This window comes from Alnus glutinosa, chromosome 9 (genome assembly GCF_958979055.1).
Source record: "Alnus glutinosa chromosome 9, dhAlnGlut1.1, whole genome shotgun sequence".
NCBI classification, from domain to species: domain Eukaryota; kingdom Viridiplantae; phylum Streptophyta; class Magnoliopsida; order Fagales; family Betulaceae; genus Alnus; species Alnus glutinosa.
Window position 1 is genome coordinate 27,706,135 of NC_084894.1, and position 12,993 is coordinate 27,719,127.

The following is a 12,993-nucleotide window of genomic DNA, read 5'->3' on the forward strand; positions in this document are numbered from 1 at the left end:
ATTTACTATGTTTTTGAAGTTAAGACTCTTTTAAAGTAGTTATTAAAAATCACAGTTCTCTCAAAATAGTCAATTTACCATTTTCTATGTTTTGTTAATAGCATGATCCCATCATCATTGTATTATGCCACATTTTGATTTTTCATTTCCAAGTCTTACCGGTTCTGGTACTTTATATTTTGCGTGTGATTTTTATGTCTCTGAACCTTTCCATTTTCCAGTAAAAAAAAATAGAAAATTCAATCTTTTTCTATTTTTTATCTTATTAATTTTTTTTTTTGAAAGCTTAACTTAATTATATGAACTTTCATCACATTTACAATATATTTTTAAATTTTAAAAATTGTTAATTTAGTGTATTTATCTTTTTAATTTTTTTAATTTCATTCATATATATATATATATATATATATATATATATATACACTAAACTAATTTTTTTTTAAAAAATTTAAGGATAATGGTAAAAGCGACCACAATTAAAGGATAAAGTGAATTTTTTTTATTTTTATTTTTTTGGCGTCTTTCATCAGGACAAAGCTGACCCCATAACTTTTTACTATCGAACACCAAGTGTCATCGTTCTGCCCAACCTGACCCACAAAGTTTGACTACTGGACCCATGAGAATTCACTCCCTCTTAGCCGACTGCTACTGTGTTGTTCCAATTGAATTGGTTTGAAGGCTTCCCAAATCCCAGATATTTAGGATTTGGTTTGAAGGCTGAAGAGCACATTCGCTGTGGACATGGATTCCGTCAGAGCCGCACCAACCACCACCACCTGCCACATGGTGACCATGCCTTACCCAGCTCGCGGCCACATCAACCCCATGATGAACCTCTGCAAGATACTAGCTTTGAAGAAGACAGGCATTCTCGTCACCTTCGTTGTCACCGAGGAATGGCTCGGCTTCATCGCCTCCGACCCTATGCCGGAAAACATACGCCTCGCCTCCATACCTAATGTTGTCCCATCGGAGTTGGTTCGCGCCGCTAACATGGAAACGTTCGCCGAAGCCGTCTACACGAAGATGGAAGTTCCATTCGAGCGGCTCCTCGACCAGATTGAGCCCCCGCCGTCGGTTATCGTGGCTGATACGTTTCTGTGTTGGGCTGTCGGTGTCGGGAACCGCAGGAATATTCCTGTGGCTTCGTTTTGGCCCATGTCAGCGGCGGCGTTCTCAGTGTTCCAACATTTCCATCTTTTTGCCCAAAACAGACATTTTCCAGTTGACATCTCAGGCATGATTGAATTTATATAAACTTGTATTAATTATACACAACACTTCACATAGTTTCTTCATTTTGGTATCAAGATTATATGTTACTCCATTGCCAATCTCGATCTCTTGATATAAGTTGCTTTTTGTATGTCTACTTGTATGCAATGGATGGAACAGCACAAGGCAATGAGCGTGTGGACTATGTCCCTGGAATTTCGTCCACACGTCTGGCAGATATTCCCTTTATTGATGGGAACAAACAACAAATATTGCAAGGGATCCAAAAAAATGTTCAATGGGTGGCAAAGGCACAATATCTCTTATTCACTTCCACCTACGAGCACGAATCTCAAACAATCGATGTTCTAAAAGCAGAGTTCCCATTCCCCGTCTATGCTATTGGCCCAACCATACCTTTCTTCGATCTTGCAGAAAATATCTCACTAGCTTCTCATGACGACAGTGACCTCAACTATTTAGAATGGCTCGATTGCCAACCAAGAAGCTCCGTTCTATACATTTCAATGGGAAGCTACATCTCACTTTCTAGTGCTCAAACGGATGAACTTGCAGCCGGTTTGCGAGATAGCGGTGCCAGATTCTTGTGGGTGGCGCGCGGTGAAACTCGTAGGTTGAAGGAGGTTTACGGTGATCATATGGGGTTAGTGGTGCCATGGTGCGACCAATTTAGGGTGTTGTCTCATTCTTCAATAGGGGGATTTTTGACGCATTGCGGGTGGAATTCCACTAAAGAAGGTGTGTTTTGTGGTGTTCCTTTTCTCACCATCCCCATTGGCGCAGATCAACTCCAAAACAGTAGGCTAATTGTGGAGGATTGGAAGATTGGGTGGAGGGTGAAGGAAGACGCGGGAGAGAGCAGTTTTGTGACAAGAGAGAAAATCAGAGGGCTAGTGAAGAATTTCATGGATTTGGAAAGTGATGAAGTGAAGGAAATGAGGAAAAGAGCAAGTGAAGTTCAACAGATAGGTCAACGTGCGATTGCTGAAAAGGGTTCATCCGAAACTAACATCAGTGCCTTCGTTAGGGACATTTCACAATGCCAAGCACGCTGATCAGGCTAGGAGATTACAAAAATGTCTAGCAATTCTATATTCTCGCTTGCAGAGAATCATACAGAAGCTAGCTAGTGTATCTTTTCTTTTTTTTAAAAAGGTTTATCATTTGATGTAATCTTTTTGTGGGAGTTAAAGTTAGAGACTAATAAAGAGTAAATCTCTATTTATTTTATAATATAATCTAATTTAAAATCTTTTTTCACTAGAGTACTCGTCCTAGTATTAAAAGTAAAGACTTTATTGGTCTCTTATATATTTGATTGTCTATTGTTTCTCTATTTAAAGTGGAACTATTAATAACAAAATTATGAGTTGATTATTGTTTTAGAATACAGTTTAGTATTATGTTTTAGAGGTCCACGCTCCCTCGAAATAGCCATTAAAAATTATGGCTCTCTCAAAATTTTCGATTTATCATTTTCTATGTTTTGTTACCAGTATGTTCGCATCATCATTGTATTATGCCGTGTTTTGATTTTCCATTTCCAAGTCTTACCGGTACTGGTACTTTGTATTTTGCATGTGATTTTTATGTCTTTGAACCTTCCCAATTTCCAGTCAAAAAATTATAAAATTCAATCCTTTTTTTTGCTTCTTATTTTTTTTAAACCCTTAACTTAATTTTCTGAACTTTTGTCACATAAGATTGGGTCAAGCTCCATCACAAGATCGCTATCGCAGATCGGCTCGTCGATCTGTGCATCTTGCGATCTTGGCCGTGCCAAGACGCGCCACCTCCCATCCGAGGTTTGACGGCAGACGTAAAATGGAGTATTCCGGCGGGGAAGATGGACTTTTTGGTGGTCTTTTTTTTTTTTTTTTTTTTTTCAAGGTCTCTCTTCTTTTTGTTCTTTTTTATGTTCCGTGCTGGATCCCTTGAGAGCTGGGTTGAGAACATTGTGAAGAAGACGACAAGATATGCACTTGTCACTCTAAAGACTTTCTTGTGTTTGAAAATTATTTCATGCAAATCTAAGTTTATCTCTATTTGGATATATGAAAATTTGAATATTTAAACTTTTCTCTATTTCTTTTTGTTACTCTCTGTCTCACGTTGAAAATTATGAATATTTTTTGTGCTTTATAAACATTTATTAAGCTCTTATACTAGATAAGATTTTGAGTATACATGTGCTAGTTGTGTTAGTTACCTCACCTAGTGCAAAGCACTGGTCGTCGCATGCACACACGCGTGTCGCTTAGTTGCTTTAGAGCTTTTCTAACAGTAATATTTTTGAATACTTAACTGTTTTTCTAAACTGTCAGAAATTATATTTTTTAACTACTTTTTCAACAGTCAGAAACTGTGTTTTCAACAATTAGAAACTGTATTAAAACTGTTGTAAATTGATTCTGAGTTTTAAATAAAAACTATATTTTCCAACATATTTTCGAGATTTTTTTCTCCTCTTTTTTTCATCTTTTTTACTGTTACAGAATTTCTGAATTCAGAGTAGTGTATAGAATTTGCGATCTGTACACTACTTTCGGGCATTATTCTATTCAGAGGACAAAACTGTTGTATTTCCTTCTGTAAAACTTATTATTTAAGTGGGAGGCAATATTTATCTAAGAGACAGATTTACATTCGCTTTACTGTCCGATGTTCTTTCTATACAGTTTTTATTTTTCTTTCTTCAATTTTCTATACTTCCACGTCTTTATATTACCAACACCTTCTTTTTCTTCCTCTTCTTCGGAGAGCTAAATGGAAGAAAAAAAAAAAGGGGGAGTTTTATTGGAGGAGAAGAGATGGGGGTTGGAGTATGGCAGAGCTGAGAGGATTCAGAAAAATTGATAATTGCGGAGTTTTTAGAATTTTAAATCCCTTCACGCAGATCAATGACGTGACTCCTGTTTGAGCCGTTGATATAAATAAACGGCTAATATTGCAACTATTGCTGCCACGGCAATTTTTATCTTGATCCCCAAGTGTCATCGTTCTGCCCAACCTGAACCACAAATTAAGTTTGACTGTCGCCTGTCGGACGCATGAAAATTCACTCCATTAATTAGCCAACTGCTACTGATGTTCCATTAATTGACTTCCACCGCTTCCTTTACTCCATTTCAGATAATTCTCTTGACTTTCGTGGCTTGAAGGCTTCCCAGGTATTTAGGATTTGGTTTCCTCAGGCTGATGAGCACATCCGCTGTGGACATGGATTCCGTCAGAGCCGCACCAACCCCCACCTGCCACATGGTGGCCATGCCTTACCCAGGTCGCGGCCATATCAACTCGATGATGAACTTCTGCAAGATACTAGCTTCCAAGAAGCCCGACATTTTAGTCACCTTTGTTGTCACAGAGGAATGGCTTGGCTTTATCGGCCCTGACCCCAAGCCCGACAACATACGCCTCGCCTCCATACCCAACGTTGTCCCATCGGAGCTGGTCCGCGCCGCTGACTTGAACAACTTCGTAGAAGCCGCCATGACGAAGATCGAAGCTCCAACCGAGCGGCTCCTGGACCAGCTGGAGCCGCTACCTACAGTTTTAGTGGCTGAAATTTTTCTGTTTTGGGCAATCGGCTTCGGGAAGCGTAGGAATATTCCGGTAGCGTTGTTTTGGCCTATGTCGGCTTCGATGTTCACGGTCATCCAACATTTCCATCTTTTTGCCCAAAACGGTCATTTCCCAGTTGACATCTCAGGTACTTACATATTTTTGCCGTGTGCCTCTTGAGCAACTAGAGAAATGTGTAAATCACTACATGCTAAGAGATCTTTTAGGGAACAGTTTTAGAATTTTATGATCAATGATTAGGCAAGCAATCTAATCTATAGGTTGGATTAATAGCCTCCAAGTCGAATTAAAATATCTTGATATCATGTATGAACTCGTAATGTTAAGTTATTAAATACTGATGGATGAATAGAATTGCTAAAAAATTGACTACTATAAGATCAGTGTCGATAGATTAAGCAACGTTTGATTAAGGATTAATGCCTTTAAAACTACATAATTAATGATAATTTCTTTTATCACTTTGGTTGAAGATTATGTTACCCTAATGCCTGTTTCAATTGATACAATTTTCTCACTATGTCTACTTGTATGCATGCAAAAGCAAGAGGCGAGGAGCGAGTGGACTATATTCCTGGAATCTCTTCCACACGTCTAGTGGATCTTCTTTTTTCACGGAATGATGGGAGCAACCTACAACTACTGCATAGGTTTCTGGAAGCTTTTTCATGGCTGAGCAAAGCACAATATCTCTTATTCAGTTCTATCTACGAGCTCGAATCTCAAGCAAACGACGTTCTAAAAGCAGAGTTCCCATTCCCCGTCTATTCTATTGGCCCAACCATACCTTTCTTAGATGTAGCAGAAAATATCTCACTAGCTTCTCATGACGACAGTGACCTCAACTACTTAGAATGGCTCGATTGCCAACCAAGAAGCTCCGTTCTATATATTTCAATGGGAAGCTTCCTTTCAATTTCTGGTGCTCAAATGGATGAACTTGCAGCCGGTTTGCGAGATAGTGGTATCAGATTCTTGTGGGTGGCACGCGATGAGACTATTAAGCTGAAGGAGGTTTGTGGTGATATGGGGCTAGTGGTGCCATGGTCCAACCAATTGAGGGTGTTGTCTCATTCCTCAATAGGGGGGTTTTTGACGCATTGCGGGTGGAATTCCATTCAAGAAGGTGTGTTTTGTGGCGTTCCTTTTCTCACCTTCCCCATTGTCGCAGATCAAATGCAAAACAGTAAGCTAATTGTGGAGGATTGGAAGATTGGGTGGAGGGTGAAGGAAGACGTGGGAGCTGGCAGTTTGGTGACAAGAGAGAAAATCGGAGGGCTAGTGCAGAATTTCATGGATTTGGAAAGTGATCAAGTGAAGGAAATGAGGAAAAGAGCAAGTGAAGTTCAACAGATATGTCGACGTGCGATTGCTGAAAAGGGTTCATCTGAAACTAACGTCAGTGCCTTCCTTAGGGACATTTCACAATGCCATGGACGCTGAGGAGATTGCAACTCTATGTTCTTAGTTACACAACCACTTCATGCATGTGTCTTATCTTAAAAAAAAAAGGGGGGGGGGGGGGGGGGGGAACTTTCCATAGTTCCATGAATATTCCAACATCTTAAAGCTAATTGTGACAAGAACATGATGCTGTAGTTTTATATATGATCCTTCACATCTAAGGAAGTAATCGAGAACAAATCAAAAATACTTTTGAGAGCTACTACCTTCAAGGGGTGTTTGTACTTCGGCCACATTGAATTGTTTGACCTTTTTCCTAGAGACCATAGACCTCTCATGAGCTTACAACCTGGCCAACAATCACAGTGATATCATCAAGCTTTCCACCTACCCACAGAAAGACTCAGATCAGCCACAGCATCATGAAAGAAAAACTTTCTATCATCGAAGCAATCATATATGACTTGCCTGTAAGCTTCATGCCAAAAAATTTCTTCCAAAGAGGAACGTCATAACCCTGGGAAGCAATTATCATCAGCCCAATATCTAGTGCGCAAAGTAGTTATTTTTTTAAAGAATAATACTATGTAGTAGACTGTTATACAATTGGAATGATATAACAGTTCAAATCAACCCTTAGATTATCACTTGAAAAAAAAAAAAAAAAAAAAAAAGAATTCAAGAGCTGATTTTTACTGTCACATCATCCTAATTATATAACAATAGTATAACAGTCTACTAAATAGCATTATTCTTCTGTAAATAGCATTATTCTTCTGAAAAATGATTTTACCTTGGATCTGGCCTCCAATGAATAGGGGGAATCGAAGCTGGAATCCATAGAGTGATCTCTTGCCAGGTTAGCTAATGCCTTTGCTAGCATCGAAACAAAGTTCAATTAGTGTATTATGTGGCTCAGTTTCTGATCTTTCTAATGTTCACTGTTTTAAGAAACGCATACCAGCCTCAGCTACATCTCTGAATCTGGCTATTGTCAAAGCAATTTCATGGTCAAAAACATTATCAAACAGCCCGTCCGAACCCATTACGATGGCGTCTCCCTCCATTAACTCCACGTTGCTAACCTGTTGTTGATGTGGGATTAGCTCATATTGATGATCACCATGCGAGAATGAGTTTCTGAAATGCAATTTAAAGTTCAGAATTTACCTATGTTATTGAGTTTAAAATTAGATTCTTTTTGGACATTAAACTAACTAAATAGTAGGTGTATCAGCCGATTTATCATAAACATTTAATTATTGTTGCACATCAATTAAAATAATCAACATTTTTGGTTTCCTGATATGGCTGACCCTTGGCAGTGTTTGTATAGCAATATACAGAGGAAATAAGCAATAACTATAGGTGTGATTGGTCTCAATTTTTCCTTTGTTTTATCTTCAATTTTTTCAATAGGAACTGTTAGAAGTTAAACAGTTAAATGAGGAACCATCAGGATCCAATTTGTATTTCAGCATGAAAGAAAATTCTACCGTTGAGATAAGTTTGAACAAAAGCAGAGCTGCATAATTGCTCAAATATGAAATATCAGATAGATGTATCCTTATACCATTGCGTCAAGGTATGTTTGGCCAACCACCTCTGAGCTCAGCTGATAGGGACAGTCAAAATAGTGTTCTTGTGGAGGTGTGGAAAAAATTATTTGACCTGAAGTTAAGTAGTGATCAAACCATGTCATTATTTTAAGGAAATGAATGAATTGACAAGAAACTTCAGAAAGAGCTATTAAAAGCTCAGAACTTGGAGTAAGTTAAAGCATTGGGTATTACCATCACGAATAATTCTTAGGCCACAATCCCCAATATTGGCAATCTTTAGAATCCCATTCCTCTCCAGCATTGCAACAATCCTAAATAGAAAAGTGGCTTTCTTTAGAATCCTAAGTTTTTTGAGTGCAAGCAAGTCTTGGTGCCCTCTACAACTTTAGGGAGGATATCTCAAACAACCAATTAACTTACACAGTAGCTGAACCTATGGAGAAGGTAGCAGCATGTGCTTTCCTTAAGAGAGTCTGAGGATCGTTGTTAACCTGCTCAGTAGGTAACATGCCTTAGATCTGTTAGTTAACAACTTAATAAGCAGAATGCGAAAAATTCAATTAGAAATAAATGGCTCCACACAGTCAAATACTTTTAACTGATACAAGTTATGCTTAATTCCATTGATAAGCCAGAAACCATAAGTTTTAGGCTTTTATTCCCCACGAAGTCACTCGGTTTAGCACCCACAGAAATTATATGAAGCAAAGTCACCTTGGCAATTAACACAACATCACTGGTAATTTACTATTGGATAATACCACCTCCTCATCCCCCAATAAATTTGAAGCATTAGCCATCAACTCCTGAGGAAATAATGAAGGATCCACATTCTGTTCGGCCCAACTGGCAAGCATAGAATAAGAAGTCAACAATCGCAAAATCCAAATTTAACACAACAAAAACTGAACCATGTGTGGACTTCTTAAATCACTTCACAAGCCTATTAATCATATGCATGTGGTTTGGTTTAATCTTTCAATCAGAACAATATATATGCAACTTATCCACTAGGCTGCTAATATACTAACTCTTTACATTTGGAAAACACAATTAAAACACTGGAATTTTAATTTGAGAATACAACACTAGAGAATCTTGAGTCTCATACCCAGAGACACCATCAGCAACAGCAATAACTCCCCCATTGTAGTTGCTCACGAAGAAAGCATCCTCCCCACCTCTGTCAACCTTCAGAAAGGCCAATACTTGAAATGTTAGAGACACATGCAGAAAAGAACATCTTTTTTTTTCTTCCATTAAACGCTGTCCTCATCAGGGAACAAAGTGGTGGTTTCTGGTGTGCACTTACCTTTTTGGGGTGTGGAATAAGGTGAGTTCCAACAGAAAAAGACACTTCTGACCTACATCCACAGCAATACACATCAACCCACTTGTTTTGATGTTTCAGATGGAACCTATAGGCCGTTTGCAATTGTTCTAATAGAAATTGGTAAATTTAATTATTACCTTGTTAAATCACCAAGTGTACCATTAGCTTAAGCCGATAGAAATGAGGGAATCTAATCATTTAATTTAATATTCTAACAATAAAGGAGTACAATAATTTAGACTCTAGATAAATAGGTGAACATATTTGGCTGAACTACTGAAATTCTTGAATGCATATAATTTAAAGACTTAATCATGTTCATTTCTGTCTCAAATGTAATAACAAAGTAGTAAACAAGTATAAGAGATAGCTAGTGAATCCAAGCTGATATGTTGAGATTACCCAAGAAGTCACCTATTGTGGGTATTGCTTAGAACTTAGTTTAAAGTCATGCAATCCTATTTTCTAATATGAAAAAAACCCAGGAGGCAACAAAGATTTTGTACTAATGTAGATGAAGTAAGGGCTAGCAAACCGCTTTCCCTCCCCCCCCCCCCACCCCCCCCAAAAAAAAAAAAAAATCGCTAATTTTCTTGCAGCCCAATGAAGCAATCTTTACAACACCAATTTCAGTCAATAAAGCTTTAGAAAATTGAGATGTAAATATGAAAGACAGGCTCACCGAGCAGGATTGAGTTCCGAGGGAGTACAACAAAGCAACCTTTTCCTCCTTGAAGACGATTCATCTATGCTTGATAAGGTACAAGGTAGAGACTGAATGAGCAGGTGAGAAAGAGACTGAGACTGAGAAATCGAAGCCCTTATCATAGGAATCGCCATTTCCCGCTCCCACTCCTCCCTCAAATCCTGCACTCCCCTACACTGTCTCCACTTAACAAAAGCTGGAACCTGTGGTTCAAAAGTCACCACGTCTTTTATTAACACCTATATTGATATTTTAAATCCCAATTACTTCGAGCACCAGTAGTCCAGTGGCAGAATATCCCTCGTGACTAGGCCTGTAGTCGAATTTAGAATTGAACGTTAATGGTGCGTTTGGGTATTGAATTTTTAGAATTAGAATTGAATTCTAATTCTATTTACAAATATCGAGGTAAAGAATTGTGTTTGGGTGTTGAATTTTGAGATTGAAAAATATTATATTTTAATAGTAAGAAATGATTGGAAGTTTAAAAAGTTGTGTATAATGATTGGTATTTTGAAAAGTTATGTGAAATAATAATTTAAATAATATATTGATTATTTAATTTAAAAAAATAAATAATATTTTTTTAAAAAAATAATTGAAATCAAAATTAAAAATTAAAAAAAAAAAAAAAAAAAATGAAGGAAGGGGTGGCTGCCGGTTGGCAGCCACCCTTTTGGGGGTGGCCGGGCCACCCCCAGGCAATGGGGGTGGCCGCGCTACCACCCCCAGTGGTCGGGGGAGGCCGCGCGGCCACCCCCAGTGGTCGGGGGAGGCCGCGCGGCCACCCCCAGTGGTCGGGGGAGGCCGCGCGGCCACCCCCAAGGGTCGGGGGTGGCCGCGCTACCACCCCCAGTACTCGGGGGAGGCCGCGCGGCCTTCCCCAAGGGTCGGGGGAGGCCGCGCGGCCTTCCCCAAGGGTCGGGGGTGGCCGCGCGGCCACCCCCAGTACTCGAGGGAGGCCGCGCGGCCTCCCCCAAGGGTCGGGGCGCGCGGCCACCCCTTGTACTCGGGGGAGGCCGCGCGGCCTTCCCCAAGGGTCGGGGGTGGCAGCGCGGCCACCCCCAGTACTCGGGGGAGGCTGCGCGGCCACCCCCAGCACTCGGGGGAGGCCGCGCGGCCTTCCCCAAGGGTCGGGGGTGGCCGCGCGGCCACCCCCAGCACTCGAGGGAGGCCGCGCAGCCTCCCCCAAGGGTCGGGGGTGGCCGCGCGGCCACCCCCAGTACTCGGGGGAGGCCGCGCGGCCTCCCCCAAGGGGGGTGGCTGCCAGCCGGCAGCCACCCCTCTGTTTTTTTTTTAATTTTTTTTTTTTTAATTTAAATTATTGATATTTTATTATTTAAATGTGGGACCCACGCGCTTTTTTAGTCAACTTTTCCTGCGCGTGGGTCCCACCATTAATCTGAAAAACAGCATTAAATTTTCTCAAAATTCGGGTCAAATCCGGGTCAAAATCCGGATTTTATGCGGGTGGGTGGGTTTTTTCTAAAACCCGAGTGGAATAATTATTCCACTCGGTTGCCAAACAGTTCATAAGCTTCCCGTTCATTTATTTTTATTTCCACCACGAGTCGTTTAATTTTATTTTCAATATGAGTCGGGTCGATCTTATCACAAACCGCTTAATTAATTAATTAATTTTTTATATGAGTAAATATCATTATTATTTACATTTTCGTAAATTTATATTAATCATTAATTAATTAAGTATAGTAAAAAATTTATCATTTGAATTTATTAAATAAATTAACTTAAATTTTAAATAATATAATTTCAAGCTTACATGAATATATATCAATTCATTATGCACATACACAAATTACGCGCGTTCATACACACATATAACCACACTTACTCACAAACACACTCATAGACATACAAATCTATAAAACAAAACTTACAACAACAATTCAAGTTATATTTATCATATTAGAAAGATAATTCATTTTTATTTAAGATGTTTTTATTACAAAATTAAAATAATACAATAAAAAAAAATATAAAAATAAAGTTATACGAGTTTATACAAGCTAATCTAAGTAGAGCCGAATTAGCTTATTTATTATTCGAATTGAGACTAAATTAAATTTAATTATAATTCATTTATTATTCGAACCGAGACCAAATTAAATTTATCCAAATAATATCTAGCCGAATTCATGAACGGATAGGCTTATCTTCCAATCCTACTCACGACCAACATGGTTGATTAGCCCCCTACCAGGCTACCACGGTTCGACTCCTGACCGGTCCCTCTCTTTTTTCTTTTATTTTTTCGCTCTTTAAAAACATATCCACTGGAGTCTGGAATCTGGATCTCCCAGAAATGAACGCTATCTCGAACTCTTCCACTGATTTTATGGATGGTAAGCGAATCAATCGATGCTATTAATATTATTTTTTAAGTTAGAAAATAATTATTTCAATTTTTCTCTCTAATTATCCAAATTAATATTAATTTATCAATTTCTCATCTCAATCGCCTTGTACCAATCTGTATTGCATTCGTCGCAGACGGCGCAAACGGAAGCGATTCGGAGACGAATTCCGATGACACGCCGGAGCACTATCAACCAATCTCGGCCGTCGGTTACGATGACGACGAGGATTCCGATCGAGGCAGCTTGGACGAAGACCGGCACCACGGCCTCACCAACGGCGCGTACTACACGCGATCCGAAGAAGCGGCGGAGAACGGGATCGCGTCTCTTCAAGTAAACGACGACGTTGAGGAGAAGAGCAGTGAGGACGAGGAGGAGGAGAGGATGGGGCCCATGCTGGAGGCTTCGGATTCGGACATCCTGAGGGCTTTCAGAGAGGACGAGAGTCGGAGGAACGCGCCGCTGACGACGGAGAACGCGACGCGTGTGATGGAGGCCATGCGTGGAGTTTCGTTCGGTGGTGTGGCGCCTGATTGGGTGGGCCAAGTCCCCGAGGATCAGTGGATCGATCGCCTCCGCAGACTCAGGCAACCACCGCAACGCACTTCAAGTTCACTTCATAACTGAGAGAGAGTGAGAGAGGGTTCTCTGTATTGGCTTGGAGTTTTCTTTTTCTCTCTTTTTAAACTGATTTTGTTTCGGATTGGATCAGATTTTAAGATCTGGACGAGTTTATTAAGGTTCAAAGATCCTTTATTCTATTTTATTTTTGTAAGTTAA

The 12,993-nt window shown here is 39.7% G+C and overlaps 4 protein-coding genes across 5 annotated transcripts; 3 read left to right on the forward strand and 1 right to left on the reverse strand.

Annotated features, from left to right (window-relative positions):
• Positions 1 to 579: 579 nt before the first annotated feature.
• On the forward strand, positions 580 to 2,454 carry LOC133877863 (UDP-glycosyltransferase 87A1-like). The gene is made up of 2 exons (XM_062316306.1): positions 580 to 1,243; positions 1,402 to 2,454. Exons 1-2 carry the CDS (start codon positions 748 to 750, stop codon positions 2,295 to 2,297), a joined length of 1,392 nt encoding a protein of 463 aa, XP_062172290.1. The 5' UTR covers positions 580 to 747; the 3' UTR covers positions 2,298 to 2,454.
• Positions 2,455 to 4,232: 1,778 nt separating this feature from the next.
• Positions 4,233 to 6,281, forward strand: LOC133877853 (UDP-glycosyltransferase 87A1-like). Its single transcript, XM_062316291.1, has 2 exons — positions 4,233 to 4,954; positions 5,372 to 6,281. Exons 1-2 carry the CDS (start codon positions 4,441 to 4,443, stop codon positions 6,268 to 6,270), a joined length of 1,413 nt encoding a protein of 470 aa, XP_062172275.1. The 5' UTR covers positions 4,233 to 4,440; the 3' UTR covers positions 6,271 to 6,281.
• Positions 6,282 to 6,370: 89 nt separating this feature from the next.
• On the reverse strand, positions 6,371 to 10,057 carry LOC133877854 (probable protein phosphatase 2C 26). Of its 2 annotated transcripts, none has more exons than XM_062316292.1 (11): positions 9,809 to 10,055; positions 9,106 to 9,157; positions 8,905 to 8,984; positions 8,558 to 8,639; positions 8,214 to 8,284; positions 8,025 to 8,104; positions 7,805 to 7,902; positions 7,193 to 7,316; positions 7,025 to 7,107; positions 6,700 to 6,748; positions 6,371 to 6,618 (listed from the first exon to the last, which is right to left on the reverse strand). In XM_062316292.1, the coding sequence occupies exons 1-11, from the start codon at positions 9,964 to 9,966 to the stop codon at positions 6,566 to 6,568; spliced, it is 930 nt and encodes a 309-aa protein (XP_062172276.1). In that variant the 5' UTR covers positions 9,967 to 10,055; the 3' UTR covers positions 6,371 to 6,565. The 2 variants fall into 2 exon arrangements, 1 of the variants encoding a protein (XP_062172276.1); XR_009901797.1 differs by having other exon boundaries at positions 6,597 to 6,618; positions 7,025 to 7,102; positions 9,809 to 10,057.
• Positions 10,058 to 12,030: 1,973 nt separating this feature from the next.
• LOC133877740 (uncharacterized) lies at positions 12,031 to 12,974 on the forward strand. The gene is made up of 2 exons (XM_062316133.1): positions 12,031 to 12,198; positions 12,347 to 12,974. The coding sequence occupies exons 1-2, from the start codon at positions 12,159 to 12,161 to the stop codon at positions 12,838 to 12,840; spliced, it is 534 nt and encodes a 177-aa protein (XP_062172117.1). The 5' UTR covers positions 12,031 to 12,158; the 3' UTR covers positions 12,841 to 12,974.
• The last annotated feature ends 19 nt before the right edge of the window (positions 12,975 to 12,993 follow it).

Bases quoted from the DNA above. Each gene is read 5' to 3' on its own strand.
- LOC133877863 (XM_062316306.1), top strand. From the start codon at position 748: ATGGATTCCGTCAGAGCCGCACCAACCACCACCACCTGCCACATGGTG. The intron at 1,244-1,401 runs GCATGATTGAAT...TGGATGGAACAG, and splicing joins TTTTCCAGTTGACATCTCAG to CACAAGGCAATGAGCGTGTG.
- LOC133877740 (XM_062316133.1), top strand. From the start codon at position 12,159: ATGAACGCTATCTCGAACTCTTCCACTGATTTTATGGATG. The intron at 12,199-12,346 runs GTAAGCGAATCA...CATTCGTCGCAG, and splicing joins TTCCACTGATTTTATGGATG to ACGGCGCAAACGGAAGCGAT.
- LOC133877853 (XM_062316291.1), top strand. From the start codon at position 4,441: ATGAGCACATCCGCTGTGGACATGGATTCCGTCAGAGCCGCACCAACC. The intron at 4,955-5,371 runs GTACTTACATAT...TGCATGCAAAAG, and splicing joins TTTCCCAGTTGACATCTCAG to CAAGAGGCGAGGAGCGAGTG.
- LOC133877854 (XM_062316292.1), bottom strand. From the start codon at position 9,966: ATGGCGATTCCTATGATAAGGGCTTCGATTTCTCAGTCTCAGTCTCTT. The intron at 8,285-8,557 runs GTGGTATTATCC...CCTACTGAGCAG, and splicing joins ATTTATTGGGGGATGAGGAG to GTTAACAACGATCCTCAGAC. The intron at 6,749-7,024 runs GTAAAATCATTT...ATTGCTTCCCAG, and splicing joins CATTGGAGGCCAGATCCAAG to GGTTATGACGTTCCTCTTTG.